General features: G+C 44.6%; 1 protein-coding gene across 1 annotated transcript in view; it reads left to right on the top strand.

The window, feature by feature from the left end:
- Window positions 1–258: 258 nt before the first annotated feature.
- Slc1a1 (solute carrier family 1 member 1) overlaps window positions 259–19,412 on the top strand; it is a 60,575-nt gene continuing 41,421 nt past the window's right edge. Inside the window, exon 1 of the mRNA XM_051199726.1 lies at window positions 259–470. Coding sequence (XP_051055683.1) covers window positions 380–470 — 91 coding nt within the window. The 5' untranslated portion in view covers window positions 259–379. The remainder of the gene's footprint in view (window positions 471–19,412) is intronic.

The following is a 19,412-nucleotide window of genomic DNA, read 5'->3' as shown; positions in this document are numbered from 1 at the left end:
GACCCAAAGCAGAAAAGCGTCCCCATATCGAATCCTCTAGCAACCAATCAGGGCCGTATGTCCCAGAGGAGGCTAGTGTGGAATCAGCAGATCAGAAGCCCCTCCGGCGGGAAGCCTCCACTCGCAACAGAGGGGAACCCGATTGCCCCACGCGAGCCGCCCCACCAGGACGCTCCGCCCTCGGCCTCGCTGGTTGGCTGCGGCACTGCAGCGAGCGGCGGCGGCGGGAGGAGCCAGGCGCGCCTGCCACGCAAAACCACCGTGCTCGGTCCCCAGCGGCGGTGGCAGCACTGACAGCAGCCTGTGCGCTGTGTCCTCGCGGCGCCCAGTATCCAGCATCCCGCATCCGCTACGCTCCCCGCTAGCGCCAGTGCCCACCATGGGGAAGCCCACGAGCTCTGGATGCGACTGGCGCCGCTTCCTGCGGAATAACTGGCTGCTGCTCTCCACGGTGGCCGCCGTGGTGCTAGGTGAGCCCCGCGGGGGGCGAGGCGCGCGCCAGGGGGACAGGCCGCGTGCGGGGTCGGGTATGCTCGGCGTGGCTCGCGCTGCCCGCAACCCCCCCCCCCGGGCCTGGACCCCCAAGCTTGGGGACAGTCAGAGCGCTTTGCTTTCACGCGGGCGGGGGTGGGAGCAATGCTTATAGGGAACCCCCATTCGGATGTTGCGCGAGCTTTTGTCTGCTTTCTCCAGAATGATCAAAGGGGTTTGGAAGGTGGACAGGGGTCATTTGGAAACAGACAGGGTTTAATTTGATCTTCATCTTTAACTGTTCACACACACACACACACTCACCACCATACCAAGACCACCACACTACCACACCACCACCTTCGTGCCCGACGGAGACTGTATGAATTACAGTTCTCTGTCGGATTTGAAAAGACACCTGGGCCTGCAGGATGGTGGAGACCCTGAGAATGTTGGCGCCTCTGGTAGGGGTAGGTGCCCCCTTACAGGATCCCCTCCAATCAGATTCGTGCCTGAATTCTCACTAGCAGTTGTGGCTCAAGGGAGGCCACAGGCAACCAGCGCTAAGAGACCTCAGCCTCCTTCTTCCTGGCCTCCCTGCTCACCGCGTTTTTTTCTATTGAAAATATTATAAGCCGCTTTTATTTGTTTTCTCACTCGCGTGTTTTTAAGTGACCCACGCCTGACATATGGGTGACCCAGGGCTAGGTGCAGTTACTCCTGTTTAGAATCTCATTTTCTGGCCAGGTTATTGGTCTAACTTGAGCTAGGCAATGAACTTTAGGGTGGAAGCCCTGGGGGTCTTTATATCCCAGGCGGGGCAGCCCAGCAAGTGCGGGCAGGTGCACCTTGAGGGCAAGTGGATTCCCAGGCAGCCTCCACCCTCTGTCTGGAAATTGCAGCTGTCCCTGCTGGAAAGGGGATGGGGCAGTCTGTTCTTCCGTGGTGTTGCTCGAGTCTGGGAATACTTGGTGTAGTCTGCTCTCCTCCAAAGTCTTCCCCACCAAAAATAAAATGTGTTTGGAAGTTAATGGAATCTTTGGGGTTATATGGGCTCCTCTGGAACCTTATGCAAAGGGAAGTCAGGCTTCTAGTAAATAAATAACATCCCGGAATCGCCTTAAACAGAGGATTTGTTTGCGGGAGGGAAGGGGGGAAGTGGAGGTGCTAGTGTTCACTTTCCCCAGCGCCAAGTGGTTTAGGGCGTTGGGGGTGGAGGAAGGTTTATCTTGCGTCACCATGTTAAAATAACAGGCCCTTCCGAGAGAGTGAATGGATTCGAAGACATGCCGTGTTTGTTTTCCCAATGGTGAGTAGAGAATTTATTTTTAAATCTGTTTTTGAAAGCCTTGGAGGTGACTAAAGCTTGTGTCTCCTTCCCAGTTCTGTGTGTGTGTCTGCAGCCCTGGGCCCTTCAGAGAATCCACTTGGTCACCAAGTGTTTCCAACCCAGCAGCTGGCACGAGCATTGCTTCCCCACAGCTTATGTACCGACTCTGCAGAGGCCACTCTGGGAAGGAAGCTTGGCCTTTACTCATTGGCCTTTGAACCAGTAGCACAAGCAACATCCTCAGGCTGAAAAAAGGTTTCCCTCCTATTTCTCAGGCATGCCTGTGGTCTCTGGCCGATGACCCCACTTCCCAGTTTGAGTGTGGGTGAACCATACGGGAACTTGTTCTGGTAGTTTGTTTTAGCCACAAATCAGCCGCTTAAAATTGCAGGTGCCCAACTGAGGCCTTAGCAATCACTTGCTCTTCCTGGGAATTGTAGTGCAGGTTCAGGTATGTTACCATCTGGAAGGAGAAACCCCCAGCTTTAGAATACCATCAGGGTGCCCAAACAGACACTTGCTCCAGTCTCCTTTTTGTTACTCAGAGCCCCTCTGGTCTGAGTAAGAACTTGAACTTGCCTTTGTTCAGTCTACACTGCCTGCCTGTATGTATAATAAGCAATGCAATCACAGCCACTTGTCCTGAGTATTTACTAGCCCTTTCGAGGCTGTGATAGTCAAGTTTTTCTACAGCTGCCAGAATTGATTCAGCAAAATTACCAGAGCTCTCACAAAGCTTTCTTTAGGGAGTTTTTGGGCATGTAGACCAAAAAAAATAAAAAAGGAGGAAAATGTTAAAGGCAGTTAGTTCTTCTGTGAAACCTTCTGAACACAGCTATTGAAATATTTGGTCCCCAAAATAAGTTGGCAGCTTTGACTATGTAAAATATTTTGGTTAGTGAAACTAAGGACAAAGTTTTCTTTTTTCTAGGCAAGGTGGCACAAACCTGTCATCCCAGAATCAGGAGGTAGAAACCGGAAGATTAGGAGTTCAAGGTTAGCCTCGGCTACATAGTGAGTTTGAGGCTACCCTGAGCTACATGAGACTGTTTTTAAAAAAAACTCTGAGTGTGTGTGTGTGTGTGTGTGTGTGTGTGTGTATGTGTGTGTATATTCAAGCTCCTATTTAAAGCCTCTGATTGACTTTCTGAGATACAGCTAGTGAGGGAAAATCCAATTAAAAATCACTTTCATTAGACATATGATGTTAACTTGTTTTTAATGGCCAAGGAGATTCTTTGAGATAACTGTTTGACAAATCCTTATATATAAAGTTGGTACTAAGTAGGTGACTGTCGTTGGTATTTTATGTGACTCCTACAAGATCCTGAAAATAATATTTACCTGAGAGGAGCATTTTAATTGGGCTCCCTATTCCCATAGCACGGTAGAATAAGCATGGTGCCTCCAGTCAGGAACTCTGCACTTGACACCGGAATTCTGCCTGGTGCTGCTGTCTAGATTCATTGATTATTCTCCAGGATCCTCAGTTTCCTCATCTTCAAAAATGGGAACATGTGTGACCAGAGTTGATTAAGATACTATGGAAATAGCCAGTTTGGGGTTGGCATGCCATAGGTATGCAGTACATGCTACAAGGAAGAAAATCTGAATTTAAATATGAGAAAATTAATATTTTGTTTTGAAATTGAGTCGCTAGTCTGCCTAATGTTCAGTTTATAATTTGAAGTTCATAGTAATGGTTTTAATGGCATGTTCTATTGAAGCCAGTGCCAATCTCTGTAGCATTAGTCAAACTAAAAAGAGGGAATAGAAAAAGTTAATGACAGACAGTGGAACCAGGATGTATCCCTGGTGCACAAAAGGACCTTGCGGACACATCCCCCATGGAGGGATACTGCCTTAACCTAAAGACAGGCGAGAAGTCCTAGTCCCTACTTCAAATGACTTGACAGATCTACATGACCCCACCTGGATGGCATTGCCCTTACATGTGGAATTGGGGTGGGGGATGGGAGGAGAGAAAAAAAAAGTATATATAAAAAAAGTTAATGACTTGGTTTTTTTACCCTATGGACTAACTCTCAACTTGCTTAATAGGCAGAAAGTCAGTGAGAAGAAATTTTGCAGTCTTAGTGGGAATTATGTCTAAGCAGAATTCCTGTGTGTGAGAATTCCACCACCAAGGCTAGGGCTGCTTGTAGTACTGGGGAGATACTTGTGGACTCCCCATCACACTCACTACAGGCAGTATCAAGTCCCCTCTAGGCTTTGTGTGGAGAAATCTGCAACGACCAGCTTGGGGACTTTCAGAAAAGGCCACAGGTACTGCTTGCACCAGGGAGCTGTCAAACCTGTTCACCGTTGAGCCGTTCCTATGAGTTCTAAGGAAGCAATTGTACAGACTCTGAGCTAACACCCTTACTCAGCCTTGTGTCTTCTGCCTCTGAGCATGCCTGACAGTGTTCATTTGGACCCAGCCTTTGCTTTCTGTTGTTTCATTTTGGAGCCAGCCGTGAATCAATCACATGATTCCAGAACCAGCTCTTCATCTCCCAGGATTTAAGTGTGTACCTGCCTGGTGTGGTGGCACACACCTTTAATCCCAGCCCTTGAGGCAGAGGCAGGTAGATCTCTGTGAGTTTGAGGTCAGACTGGTCTACATCAGTCTAAGGCCAGCTAGTGGGAACAAGTTGCACAGCTATCTGTGGCATCCTAACTCCTTGAATGCATAGCAGGGAAAGGTTGGGTGTGGGTGGGCTAGAAGGTTGAAGTGGGAGTGAGAAAGGGACCAAACAGCAGGGTGGGCCTGGTTCACATCCAGACAAGGAGAGAAAGGGCCTCATCCAGGCAGTGGAAGTAGATGGAAATGAAGGCCATCGAATTAACTCACTAGGGCCTGGTGAAATTTGGTCAGAGTGAGAATGACTGTCTTTAGCAGGATCTGGAATTCCAGAAACGGGCTTGATGTGGACATTGTGAAAAAGGACATTGAGTGAGGCTAGGCCGTAAGCAGGGAGTCTGGAGTCTGGAGACAGGTTGCAAGTGGTGAGGAGTGGAATGCTAGGAGGTAGAGGCCCAGGAAGAGGTTAAAGCTCTGGGGACAGATGAACCCACTTGAACAGGGAGATGAACAGACCTAGGGCCAGAGAGTGCAGAGAGGGGCTGCTGACCCAAAACCAGCAGTTAAAGACTGAACCGTGCCAGGAGAGGGTGCTCACTAGTGGGCTGTGGGCGGAGGAGGGGAGGTAACCCCGTGAGACTTTCTTTGGAGGCACTGGGGCGTGGAAAGGGAAGGGCTGGGAGAAAGTGGTTATTCAGTGTTTCAGCCGAGAACCTTTTCTTGTTTTGTTTTGGGTTTTGAGTCTGCTTTAATTCCAAAGGAAGCCATCTTAAAGGTAGAGATGAGAGGGGAGAGAAGGGAGGGAGGGAGGGAGGGAGGGAGGGAGAGAGAGAGAGAGAGAGAGAGAGAGAGAGAGAGAGCAGGAGAGGGAAACAGAATGCAGTACGAATTATGCTGGGGAGAGAGAGAGAGTGTGTGTGTATGTATGTATGTGTGCGTGTGTCCTGCTCTTACAGATAAAGTGTTCCATATTAATTACTTGTGAGAAACTGTGATTACCTTTCACAGAGCTAAGCCTGAAAATAACTGTCCTAGAGAGAGTAGCAACTTACTGGCCAGTTGCCAAAGAAGCAGTGCCTGCCCAAGGAGCTGCAAATCTTCCCAATGCCAGTGGGGACCAAAGGCCACTTTGTGGAGACTCGAGCACTTAGAAGGAAATGTGCTTGTTATAGACTTACAGACAGCATCAAGTAACCACTTCATCCTCTGCGGCAGTGTCTGTTAATGTGGCAAGTGTTTTAAATGCCTGTTGTATTTTGCACGTTGAATGTGCATCTAATAGAAGACAGCATTGGAGACGGTTACTATGAACCCACAATTTTCTCCAGAGCCCTGAGTTTAGCAAGGCGTGTAGCCACAACTTGCTGAGCACAGCCTTGAGTACAACAGAGTGCTCTGTTGTCGCTAGTACACTCAACAGTGACACCTCTGTAGTTAGAAAGGAAGTGTTTCTCTGTGACTCACTCCTTTCCAGAAATGCTTCCCCAATGGTTCAGTACCTGCTGACTGCCTTTCGATTACCTCAGGTAGGATCCATCCTTCCAGCAAATACTCCTGCATACCCCAGAAGGAGTGGACCTCGGTCGGTCGCAGCATGCAGATGCTTCACCTAGCCTGAATATTTCCTCCCAGTCCCAGCTCCAGCCCCAGCTGTGTGAGCTCCAGGGAGCCATTGCCTCTCGGCCCAGTTGGGGACAGGGTACTTAGGTTCACCTGAACCAACACTGAGGAGTAAGGCCCCCCCAGCAGCTCTCTGCTTAGCCTGAAGCCACGGCTCCTGGGCCCCTTTTTACACCCATAGTCCCCCCCCCAAGGTCCAGAGGTATGACAATGTTCATCACAGAGCTCTATGTGTCAAGAAAGGGTCTTGACACCATATTCTTGTGATCTTAGCCTCTGTATTGGACTAAAATGGTGCCTAGAAAACCATGCCAGAGAAGGTCCACAGTAAGTTTGTTCTTTTAACTACTGAGAGAGCCATCTGAGTCCAGTGTTTGGCTGCTTAAAACTATGGCATGCATTCAGTCAAGGGGAAAATTGTCAGGGGAGAGTCTAGGTGAGTCAATTGTTTGTCTACTACTGCACTGCGGCCTAGAAGTTATTCAGTTACTTGCAATTCAGTAAAGCTCTAAACCAAGAAAGATGACCAAAGGTATGCACCCTCACTGGAATTGTCCAGCTCCGGGGATCCCGACCTCGTGTCTCTCAACACCCCTAGAAAATGAATCCAGTTTCTATGCACATCTCATATAATTATGTTCTTAACCACTTAGATACCCTGTGGGTTTTGTATAGGATTCTTGGAGTTGAGAGGCTATCAGAGATGTCTCCTCTGAGTTTTGTCTGTGGCTGAGCGAAGAGATGCTAATATTTACAGGGGAGTTATTGGGTCATGGGGGTAAGAACAGAGGTGTGAACCCAGGACTGTCTTATTCTAAAGTTTAAGTTAGCCGTTAAGCAAAGTCTCTTCCCTTTGAGGGAACCCTAATATGCCTAATTGGTAACTAAGGACACTATAACAGACCTTTTTCTTACAGAGGCGCTAAAGGACCTTGAACTTCCTCTTGGTTTCTCTCTGCTCTGTCTCTGGGATCTTCTTCACCTTGTCCTTTAATTTAGAGTATCTCACACTGCTTAGTCCTTTCTCTGTAGGTAGATTTTGCTGTCCCTCCTGCCAGCTCCCAAAAAACCACATGGAAACTTATTAATTATGAAAGCTCAGCTGGTAGCTTAGGCTTCTTTCTAACTAGCTCTTATAACTTAAATTAACCCATTTCTATTAATTTACTTTCTGCCTTGTGGCTTTATTACCTTACTCTGCACTGCCCATGCTACTTTCCTGTTCACCCTTGATGGCTCCTCCTGACTCTGCCCTTCTTCCCAGCATTCTCTCTTACCCAAAAATCTTGCCTAGTTATTGGCCATATAGCTTTTTATTAAACCAATCCAAGTGAAACTTCTTCAGAGTGCACAAAAAGATCATTCCACAACATTTTTCCTACATAAACTGTCTGAGTTATATCTTAGCTTCTAGTACTGTCTTTCTCAGGGTGGAGTGTACCTGTGGCATTGATGGCCAGATGTTTCATCTACCATTATCCTGCCTGTTGACAATGGTTCTAATTCCTATTTTTAACATATAGACTCATCTAATTGCCTAGTTAGAGGTCATCTCTCTCTTCATACCCTTACCGTCACAAATTTATATTCACAAATACTCAGCATTCACACCATCACAACTTAGCCTACCCTGTGGCAGACATCACTAATTGATGAAAACTCCTTTTACTTGGGTACTTTGAACTATGTGTACTATTAACAGTGGCTACTGTTAATCAAACAGAATCGGCATTTGAGATGAAAAGTGCGGTCTGTAGCTAGAAAATTCATTTAGCAGCCAATGAGGAAAGCAATTTAAATTGAACAAGAATAGACGTCACTGGCGAGAGATGCAGAGTCAGATGTCTGTGATAGATTGCCTCAGTCTGTTAGTAGCAATACATGTGCAAGTATCACTTGAGGAAACATTGTGGCCTTCAAGCAGAGGACTCCAGAGCCTCTCAAGGCCATACAATGTGACTGAAGCCTAAACACTCACTGAATAGAGAAGACAATGAAGCATGGCCACAAGGTAGAGGAAAGTATTTTTATCAGAATGTGTAAAGTGGATTATTTGGCTTGCCATGAGATGAGCAGATTCAGACCATTCTGAGAGGAATAAAATAGTCAGGCCCAGGTAGGAAATGCAGGAGTTAATAACTCATTATTCAGGTCATAGATGAGTCACTCAGGAACTAACCTAACCATGTGTATGTAGGACTAACATGCTTGCAGAGATGAGGAAAGGGCAGTCAGCACAAGCCAGGCCTCTCAAGCTACCTGCTCTAGAGACAGGGTTCTTCTTGTTGACTTTCCCCAGCCAGTCAGTTCCACTTTAACTTGAATACAGGTGGCTCCCCCAGACTTCAGGGCCCCAGAAGTCTGTGAGAAGCCTCTAGGTATGGAAACCTATCCCTGAACTTCATGCTTGCAGCCCCATGGCCATCGTCAAGGATTGAGTCAGGATTGCTGCACGGGTCACGTTTAAGATGCATCTTGGAGTGTGGTTTCCCTGGGGAAATGGCAGAATGTTTCCATGGTCAAGCCTTCTTCTACTGGCCTCTTCCCAGCTGTTTCCTTCTGCCTGTCACGATCAGGTTCGATGCCCGCAAGGTGGACAAGGCAGTGGCTGCCTGGGCATGAGCGTTAAGTAGACATTATAAAGCATTGTTGGATCAGTGTAACAGGTGTCAGGGACCTAACTTATGTGAAGCTCAGTGACCGGCACAGAGCACAGGGCTGGCACACAGGGCTCCAGCCTCCAGCTTGTGACAGAGAGACAGGGGCTGCTCAGAGGGGCTAACTGATGCAGATAAGACTCAGTAGGGGCTGGTGGGACTCTGCAGCTTGCAGAAAGGCCTCATAGAAATAGGGAGCAGTTTAAGTAGGAATGGAAAGACGTTTTGAATCAGAGACAGAATAAAAGTTCTCCGAGGAGAAGCACGTGCATGTGTGAATAGGCGTTTGGAAGCAGAGCACTGCACAGACTCTTTAAGAAGAAGGGAGTTTGTGGTGACTGGAAATGTGGAGAGTGGGGTTGGGAAGGTGGACCGCCTCAGTTAGGGACCTGGTAAGAAACCGATGGCACACTTACTCAGACAGGTTTCACCAAACAGAATCCCATCACAGGGCTATTATAGAGTCAGGCAGGGTTACAGGGACTAGGAGGGCTAGGAAGGTCCAGGAACCAACAGCTGAGGCATACTATAATCTCCCTGGGCCTAAACAGGCAGTGTTAGCACAGTCTTAGAAGAGCTGAGGCTGTGGTAGGGGGACTGGATGACAGCTTTTACAGCCCTCAAGAAACAAAGTCACTTGGTCTACAAAGCAAGTTCCAGAACAGTCAGAGTTGTTGTTATACAGAGAAACACACACACATACACACACACACACACACACACACACACACACACACACACACACACACACACACACAAAGCTACTACCAGAACCCCAGCAAGGAGAAAATAAATACCCATTCCTTGTTCCACCATCAAGATCTACAGCTAATATTGCTCCTTGACTACATCCAGACAAAACCAGAGGGCAAGGAACTGCGGGTTAGCTGGGCAGAGAGTGAACCTCAAGGCAAGTGGAGACTAAGCCACCCAGAAGAAGTGACACCAAGTGCCAGGCTGAAGCATTTTCAGGGTATCTGGCCACTCACGGATGGTCCATGAATGGCTATGAAGTTACTTCCATAATACCGGTGATGATTAGTAGCTGTCCCTAATGGCCACTGTAGGACGTGAGGTAATAATGGCTTCCACTGTTCTGTAGCTCAGTACCAACAAGGCCACTTTCATCCCCTTCACCTGCCCCACAAACTTCTTGGCACCATATCAGAAAGGCCTTGCACCCACATCACTAGCAGCTAGGGCAGATGTGTTTGGAGAAGGAGTTATCCAGAGAACCATAGACACCTTCTCAATTGCTTCCCACCTGTAATTTAAGACTCATAATTGGAAGTGCCAGGAAATCCAGTTCAAACAGGTTTAAGTCAGAAAGGCAACAGAGTGAAAGGATTTATGGCTCTCATAACTTAGGCATCCAAAAATATAGTACCTAGCTTCAGATATAGCTGTATCCCGGGACTGAAACCAAATCATCTGGACCCCTTCCTTCCTGCATGTTACCTGTGCACCTCTGCATTCCTGTGTTGTTTTCAGTGAGTGCAAGACTCCCCTTGATTAGCAAGCTAGTTCCCAATATTCAGTGTTTTCCTTTCCCTGTTCTTCACCAGTGACAGAGAGGCTCTTATTCCTGTAGGCTCAGACAACACATCCCAGGCTCTCTCAACCCTAATTAGGTCATAGACTCATTCCTCGACTAAGTCCTGGGACAAAAGGAATTGGCCAGATAGAGTCACTCCTTCACCCTATCCTGTTCCCCCCAAATTCTCCAGTAGCTGCACCTGGAACTGATTGAGAGTTAGGAGGTATACCAGGTTTTGTTGATGTTTTATATTTCCTGTCTTCATATGACATATTATTTATACAAGATAATAGATTGCATCTTGACAATTCAGTGCATCCCTATTATTCCCTCCTCCTTTCCTGGCCCCTTACCTCTTCCCCAGTACCTCACTTTTCACATGCATGTCTTTGGTCTTGGTTTTTGGGGTTTTTTTTTTTTTTTTTTGGTTGTTGTTGTTGTTTGTTTTTGTTTTTCTACTTTCTACATATGAAAGAAAACATGCAATACTTGTTTGAGTCTGACTTATTTTGCCTAACATGATAATCTCCAATTCTGTCTTTTCCAGCCAATGGCATAAGCATTCTTCATAGCTCTACTGAGTGTACATATGCAATGTTGTCCATTCGTCCACTGACAGGCCTGTAGGTTGATACCGTGATGTGAACATTGGGAAGGATGTCACAATTAGCAGGACCAGTGTTTGGTTTTTACCACAGAGGTCCTTCACCCTCTTGGTTAAGTTTACTTTTAGGTTTGTTTGTTTGTTTGTTTGTTTTGAGACAAGGTCTCTCTATGTAGCCCTGTCTATTCTGGAACTCATTCTGGAGACCTGGTCTGGAACTCAGAAATCTTTCTGCCTCTGCTTCCCCAGTGCTGAAATTAAAGGAATGGGCCACGATGACTAGACATTTTAAGCTATTGGAAATTAATTGTCTTTCTTAACTCATTTTCAGGGAAAAGTGGTAGATGTAAAACTAATAGCCAAAACCAGAGAGATACTGAGTACTCTCTGCTGTGTACCTAGACTATTGCCTGGCATGATTAGTAGACACTTGTAAGCTAAATCCCACTGAATTCATGATGTCAGAAAAGCCATTGTTTGGCCATTTTAATCTATTTTCTCCCAGAGACTAGGTAATTAATAAGTAAAGCTTCATTCTGCTTTGCTCTGAAGGCTGCAAATTCCAAGGTTTAGAAACTGCAACACTGTTCTTGTTCGCTGGAAATTTCTGCAGAATCTCAAGTTGGCACTGGCATCATATGGCAATAAAGATGGTCATAAGAGACTGACCCAAACAAGTGTTTATAATGGATCCATTCTCATGATAAACCATTGACTCAGTGTCTCAACCTGTGGGGCGTGACCCCTTTGGTTGTTGAAGACCCTTTCATAGGGCTGACCAAAGACCACTGGAAAACACATATATTTACATTATGATTCATACCAGTTAGCAAAATTGCTGTTATGAAGTAGCAGCAAAAATAACTTTATGGTTAGAAGGTCAACACACTATGAGGAACGGTATTAAAGGGTCACAGCATTAGGAAGGTTGAGAACCACTGCATTAACCCCTTAATCCATGAATGGATTAGTTCTTGAGGGCATGGTTCTAATGGCCCAATTGCTTCTTAGGGCTTGTCTCCTTAGCTCCTCAGAATAAAGAATAATTAAACACACAAAATCAGGCAGGAACCTCAGTAAAGTGTGAGAGAACATGTCTTAAAACATTCAGACTGTAATAACAAATATGTCATAACTGAGTAACAAACTAATTTTGCCCCTCATAGTTCTAGCAGTAGATTTGGTGTATGGTGACAGACTCATTTTCTGGTTCATGAATGGAACCTTCTACTTGTGTTCTCATATGGTTGAAGGGAAAAAAGCAGCTCTCCAGAGTCTTCCTCATAATAATGGTAACATGAGTCCCATTCGTGAGTATATCCTCTAATGGCCTGACCATCTTCCAAAGCCCTCACCTCCTGCATGGTCACATTGGTGATTAGCTTTTTAGCACACCAAATCTCCAGGAACAAAAGCATTCAGACCATAACAGAGAAAGAAAAGTAAGAAATAACTATAATGGAAGTTTAACTCTAAAAAAGTCCTTATATTACAAAATACTATAGCTAAAAAAAATTCCTCACATTAAAAAAATACTATAGCTAAAAAATTCTACACATTTAAAAAATACTATAGCACTAATATGTTTTTGGGGAAACTCTCAATGCTTTTGCTCTAGAAGTAAGAATAAGACAAAGATGTTTATTCTTGCACCTACTAGGTATCTCAGTGAAAGCCTTAGACAATGCCATAGGGCAGGAAAAAGAAATGCAAGGCATAGACAGACAGACAGACAGAGAGGCAGGCAGGTAGTCCTTACAATAGCACAATTTTCTATGTTTAGAAGTTATGAAATAATCCTTATTAGCAAGTTTGCTGGTTATAAGATCACCATACCAAAAAAACCCATTTGTTATTTCTATAATATAATAATATACAAATGGAAATGGGAAATTCTAGATTTATAGATCAGCTCCCCAAAAGAAAAGACTGGACACACAGCTGACTCTAGAAAATCTATGTGCTAAAAATACCATGCAGTTAACGTGGAATCAAGAGCATGGGCTTGAACAATAGAAGAGTGATGGATGAAGTAAAAGTCTGTGGTTAAAAGGAGACCCATGCTTGTTCATGGACTGAACGGCTCAAAACAATAGAGGTGTTGGTTCTCCTACACCTGGTTTATAGGTTTAAAACAATTTAGATCAAAGCATCACCAGGACTTTATTCAGATAGGTCAGATAAACTGGTTCTAAAATTTATGCTAGAGTCAAAAGAATGAGACCTAAAATAATTTTGGAAAATAAGGAGAAAGTTGGGGAACCATACTATTATTCTAGTGCAGTTAGTTGAACCAGTATAACAATAGTGAAAGGCCAGACACAGATCAGTGAAGCAGAGAAATGATTCCAGAAATAACTTGCACCACTGTGCCCAGCTGATACTTGACAAGGGTGCATTCAAAGAAGAAAGGGTATTCTTTCCAGTAGGTGATACTGGAATAGCTGGACATTATAGGTCAAAATTAAAGACCCTCTGTCCAAACACTACATTTTGTAATAATAAATAGTAATAATAACCCACTAAGTCTAAATGGGTCACAGCTATAAAGGAAAAGAACAAAATATAAAACTTTAAGGAAAAAATTTAGAAGATAAATGTTCATAGCCTGCAGTTTGGCAAAGAGACTTAAATACCGAAGTACAGTTCTTCAAAGAAAACAAATGACGTTTCACTTTATAAAAAAAGAAAGAGAGAGGAAGGGAGGGAGGGAAGGAGGAAGGGAGGGAGGGAGAGAGGGAGGGAAGGGAGAGAGGAAGGAAGGAATAAGGTCATCTCTCTAATACATCTACAGTTATCAAGAATATATAAAGAACTTTCATAACTCAATAGTAGGCAGACAAACTACCCACCTTCTAGGTAGACAGATGCTTCACCAAAGACTATGTAACAAAGGAAAATAAAGGCATGAAAAGATGTTTAGTATCAGATCTACTAGAGAAATGAAAATTACAACCTTAAGGTCTTGTCAAATATCTATTAGAATGTCTAAGATAAAACGTAAGACACCAAGTGTTGATGAGAAGTAGGGCAAGCAGAACTCCTACACATTGCTAGGGCCGCTCTGAATGCACTTCAGTGGGTTTTTATAAACTTAAATATGCCCACCCTGTTCCCCCAAATCCCACTCTTAGATACAGACCCTAGAGAAAGAAGTGTTTGTAGTCATATCAAAACTAGTACGTAAATATTGATAGGCAGTCCTATTCATAATTACTCAAAATAGAAAACTTCTCAAATGTCCTTCAATGAGTAAATGAATAAGCAAATTATAGTTTATATGATACCATCTATGCGATAATCTCAAAAAGACAAAGGTATCATTGAGAACAAAAGCTACATTCCTGGAGTTCCCTGAGCCACTTACAGGCAGCTACAGTAAAGTCTCTTTTTCCATAGCGATTGTTTATTGCTTATATAAACTTCAGGAGGGACAATCTGAACTTCCTAAATCTCTGTAAATTTTGTGGTCTTCCTGGCCTCATACATTTCTTCAGCTTCCTGAAATTTTCTCTATTTTTCTTATTTATTTATGTATTTATTTTGTCATTGTTTTTTGAGTCAAGGTTTCTCTGTGTAGCCCTGGATGTCCTGGAACTCTCTCTGTAGCCAAAGCTGACCTGCTGCCTCTGCCTCCCAAGTGCTGGGATTAAAGGCATGTACCACCACTACCTGGCTAGCATCTTGAATTTGATGAACATCCCTCTTCTTTCTAAGAGAAATTGTTTCAGTTGGGAGAGTATGGTTTTCATGAGGAGGTGTTTGGGAAGGTTTTCCAAGCACCGATCTATTGGGGTTTATAGTAGCTAATGTGGAAATCAGGAAAGCAGAAGGAGCTATGAGCAAAGGCCCAATGCCATGGGCAGAACTCAATCAGTGGAGCAGGGTTGGAGGAGAGCAAGCAAGAGGCTTGCATGCTATTCTGTGTTGGGAATTCAAAGGGCTGTATGTAGAAAAGTGACTCAGCCTAACTGTTGGGGTCTGGGACAGATGACCCCGGGAGTGTGATTTCCTGGAGCAATGGAAGGTTCTGCTGTTGCTTGCTCACTGTCTCTGCAGCAGCCATCTGCTGCTTGGTGTCTGTTGTGGGGGAGACCTCAGCCCCTCCAAGTCCAGCCATCTGCTGGTGTTGTGTCCATAGCTTTGTGCAGATAGAGGAGCCATCCGTAGCTGTACAGTAACCCTGCTTCTGTTACCATTTCCAGAACAAATGTGACAGGGGAGACAGAGAAGGGGAAGTCATTGACTTTATCTCATATCAACTCAGCCTGTCTCGGGGTCAGGTGTCATTCCCTCCTGATCTATGACATGATAAGATACAAGGAGGCTGCCATTTACCTCCTGCCTAAAGCTAGGAAACACAGATTTAGTGGATTCTGGGCCAAACTGTGTTCCCTTATATACATGCTGGCCCTTATACATTTTACCCCATGTTTGCCTGCTTTCCTGCCTGCACTGGGGTCTTCGGCATCTTTCTGCTTAGTCTCTAAGCCTGGCCCTTGCACATTTGTTTAATAGTTTGCAGAATGTTGTGAGCTGAGCTGGAATAAACAGAAGTCGGGTTTCTCCCTATCCTCAGTGGAAAATTTTGTTCTGCCATCCGCTGGGAAATATCTTTAGGCCTCCAAATTTTACACCCAAAATATCCTTATAATTTGAGTGGTTTTCTGGGAAGTAAGAAGGGCTATAAAAGATCTGTATGTTCTCAAGTATGAATTGTGGACAACGCTGACTTAGAACGCGAGGTACTTCTGTGCAATTTCTCCTTCCGTTTTCATCTTTCCCAAATAACTCTGTTGCAGCTTTCAGATGAAAACAACCAAAAGCAAAAGGATTAATGACAAAGCTTGGTGGTAAAAGTGGAATTAAACCTAGATCCTTGCTTCTCTTCCCAGCATCTGACTCTGTCTATATTTGAGGGACCACAGTATTTTGGAAATGCTGTTCTGTCTACTTTTGCTGTTAGTATTGTTGCCTCCTGTCATTATTCAAATTTAGCAAACTCTGATAGGGCTTTCCCATGACCCAAAGGAAGGGGTGAGTCTTGCCTTCATTATGTCATTTAGCGCTCACAATAGCCAGGTGATGTGGCTCCTTTAACTGGTAAGGATGCTATGCTCACTCAGGTTAAGTAGCTTACAGTCACACTGCTAGGTACTGAAAGGGAGGACTCAACTCCTGGACTGAAAAACTTCTGGAAATTTCTTGCAAGAAATCAGTGGCTAAGAGCAATGTCTGTTCTTGCAGGGGATCCAGGGTTGGTTCTCAGCAACTACATGGCAGCTCACAACCTCACAACTCCAATTCCAGGGGATCTAACACCCTCTTCTGGCTGCTGTGGGCGCCAGGTACACGTGCGATACAGATCCATGCATGTAGGAAAACATAAAATAAAATAAAATAAAATAAAATAAAATAAAATAAAATAAAATAAACCAACCCCACTGAGGAACCATGCAGGAACCAGGAGGTCTCCACAAAGCTTAGCAAAATAGTTGCAGGTCATTCTTTGACTAATGAGAGATGATTTTTTTTTTTTTACATCATTTGTTTCAATTGCTTTTTCTTTCAGTTGTTCTGCAGCTAACATCCTTCTTACAATAATCCGGGATTACTATTGGTCGTTTTGAATCATTTTTATACTGTGTAAGTGAAAATGAATCTCTCAAACACTACCTTTGCTGGTTATGAACCACGCTCTGTAATCACACGTTGTCTTAAACTGACGAGTCTCCTTTTAAGCTGTTAATAAACATGTCTGGCTTCAATCAGGGTTCCAGACTATTATTTCCAGATGGTGAGACACTCAGATCTGATAAGCTCGCATACAGCCTACCAAGTGGAACAAAATGCCACAGCTTTGGCAATCATTGTGCCGCTAATATGATGATGAGAAGAATAAACAAGCTGCCTTGTGTTGGGTTTCCATCCCAGGAAAAGCATAGTCTGTTAACCAATCAAATGTAAATGGATCCACTCAGTGTTGGCATCTGCTTCCCCCCCCCCACACACACACACATACACACCTTTTTGAGACAAGTTTTTTCTGTGTATGCCTGGCTGTCCTGGAACTTGCTCTGTAGACCAGGCTGGCCTTGAACTCACAGGGATCCACCTGCCTCTGTATCCTGAGTGCTGGGATCAAAGGCATGCACCACCACAATCTGTCCTTTTTTCCCCGTTTTAATCAATTTGTTAATTTATCTAGAAGTGTTAAAAACCTAAGCCTTTTGTGTTTTGTTTTTCAAGACAGGGTTTCTCTGTGTAGCTTTGGAGCCTGTCCTGGAACTTTCTCTGTAGACCAGGCTGGCCTCAAACTCCCGAAGATCCTCCTGCCTCTGCCTCCCAATTAAAGGCATGCACCATCAATGCCCGGCTAAAACTTAAGCCTTTTCTGAAGTAACCACTTATGTGTGTGTCTATGTGTGTTGTACCCTTTTAATTGAATGTAATTCACATAAATTACCAATACAATTCAATGGCTTTTGCTGTATATAGTTTACTTAGGACAGCCATCATTGTTGCCTAGTTACCTATTCCCAGTCATGATATCAAAAGAAACCCTGAACCTGCTGTCAGCGCCAGCCCTCCCCTCTCCCATGGCAGAGCGCATTCTACCGTCTTGTCTCTGTGGTTTGTTCATTCTGCACATTTTTACATTGATGAAGTCACATAGTGAGAGCTTATACATTTGTCTTCTTCCTTTACATAAGGTTTTTCAGAACCGAGTCAGGCTGGAGTGTGTGCCAGTCAGCGCTTCATAGCTCCTTATGGCAGAGTAGCATTCTCCTGTGGAGCTTTACCTTACTTTGTTTAGAAGTTGATGGACACGCAGATTGCTTTCCCTTTAAGCTATTATTACTGCTGTTGTTATGGCATTTCCTGTGGGGCTCTGTGTGGATGCCTTTTGTTTTCTTGGGCATACTGTGTGGTCTCGCTGGCTCCTACCGTGTGGCCCCACTGGCTCCTACGGCAACTGATGAGGTTTTTAAAAGAACTGCCAGTGTTCCCGGAGCCTGCACCACTCCACATCCCCACCTGTGGCTTAGAAGGACCCCAGTTTCCCCATATCCTTGCACGTTTTCTTACTTGAGCTTGTTATTGTTGTTGTTTTAATGTGGCCAACCTAATGAGTATAAAATAACGTCTTGTGATTTTGATTTACTCATAACTAATCGTTTCTTTTCATGCACCTGTTGGTCATTTTATGTCTTATATGGAGAAATGTGAGTTCAAATCTTTGCTTGATTTCAAGTGGATTGTCTTCTTTTTAAAGGGCGAACAAATCTGTATTGCTTAGAAATCCATATATATATTTTTAAATCCCCAATCAACAGAGCTATTCTTTCATTTCCTCATCTTCTAAAATGCTCTGGTATAAAGGACATTATTCTACCTTAGTAAACTCCACCCAGATGTCCAGACAGTGCCCCATCCATGTATTCTTTGGTATTTGCAAGCCGCACTTTCAAGTAGCCATATACTTATTATAATCCCCATTTAAGGTGTATTAGTAGTTTCCCTGTCCATTGAGGAAGAAGTTGGGGACTGAACTCATCATCAATAACCCCACAAACTCTGTAGGCTTAAGAACTGCTTCCCAACCTTGTAACTGGAGCATCTGTGCCAGGCCCCAGAGAAATGTGGTTGTCCTTTTATTTTTGACTTTTAGAGATTTTTTTTTACATTGCAAACCTTTATCAGGTACATGATTTGGATAACTGCCTTTGTTAAGCCCGTTAAAAATATAAGACTTTTCAGATTGTTTCTATTTTGCCACCATGTGAAGCCCAGGTCCTCCTGTGTCTTTACCTGTTAATTTTTGGAAGGCCAACAGAATTCATGCTGAAAAATAGGAATTTGGGCAAGAAGGAAGATCTGCATTTGTGGAGGGCCTTAGAGCACCCACCCTTCCCACCACTGCCGATGCTGAACCTACATGCTGTGGCAGGAGTTTATAGGTTCCTAGTCTGGCAAAACCTTGCTGTAATGTGTGATCCAGCCACAGGTGCACTGAGAGCAATTAAGACCAGAAGACTAGGATTGCAGAATGCGGTTTTCTGGAGACCCGCTGACAGAAACATAGTTATGAGCACTGCAGGAAGAGGGGATCCCTTCGAATTGAGCTGTCAAGTGACTTCATCCAAGCTGAATGTTACTGAATTGTCTCAAGCTCCTTTCAGTGAAAGCAGACACATTCTTGGCACTGTAACTCCAGAGTTGCTGTAGACTCCATATACCACACTAATAATGGCTTTGTTATTTGCAGAGTGGCGGGAAGCTAGCCGGATGACTCAGGGACATCATGGCAGTTATAACTCAAGATGGTCAAACCAGATCCACGTAGTCATCACACTTTTAGGCAGGGTAGGAGGGAGACACTGTTTCCGCTTCAGCGATGCGTGGAAAGAATGTTTATAGGACAGTTCTTGTGGATGCACACTTGCCCGGTGGAGGTGCTGTGCGTTGAGGCAGCTAGCTGTAGTCACCCTTTCCTTCATCCACTTCCCACTGTCATCTCAACACCACCTCATGCAGAGAAGCCTGGAGCCCCACATGGAGGGAGGCGGAATAGGGAAGGACAGACTGCAACTGATGAAGGACAGACT

This window comes from Phodopus roborovskii, unplaced genomic scaffold (assembly GCF_943737965.1).
Source record: "Phodopus roborovskii unplaced genomic scaffold, PHOROB, whole genome shotgun sequence".
NCBI classification, from domain to species: Eukaryota; Metazoa; Chordata; class Mammalia; order Rodentia; family Cricetidae; genus Phodopus; species Phodopus roborovskii.
This window is presented reverse-complemented; position numbering and strand designations above follow the sequence as displayed.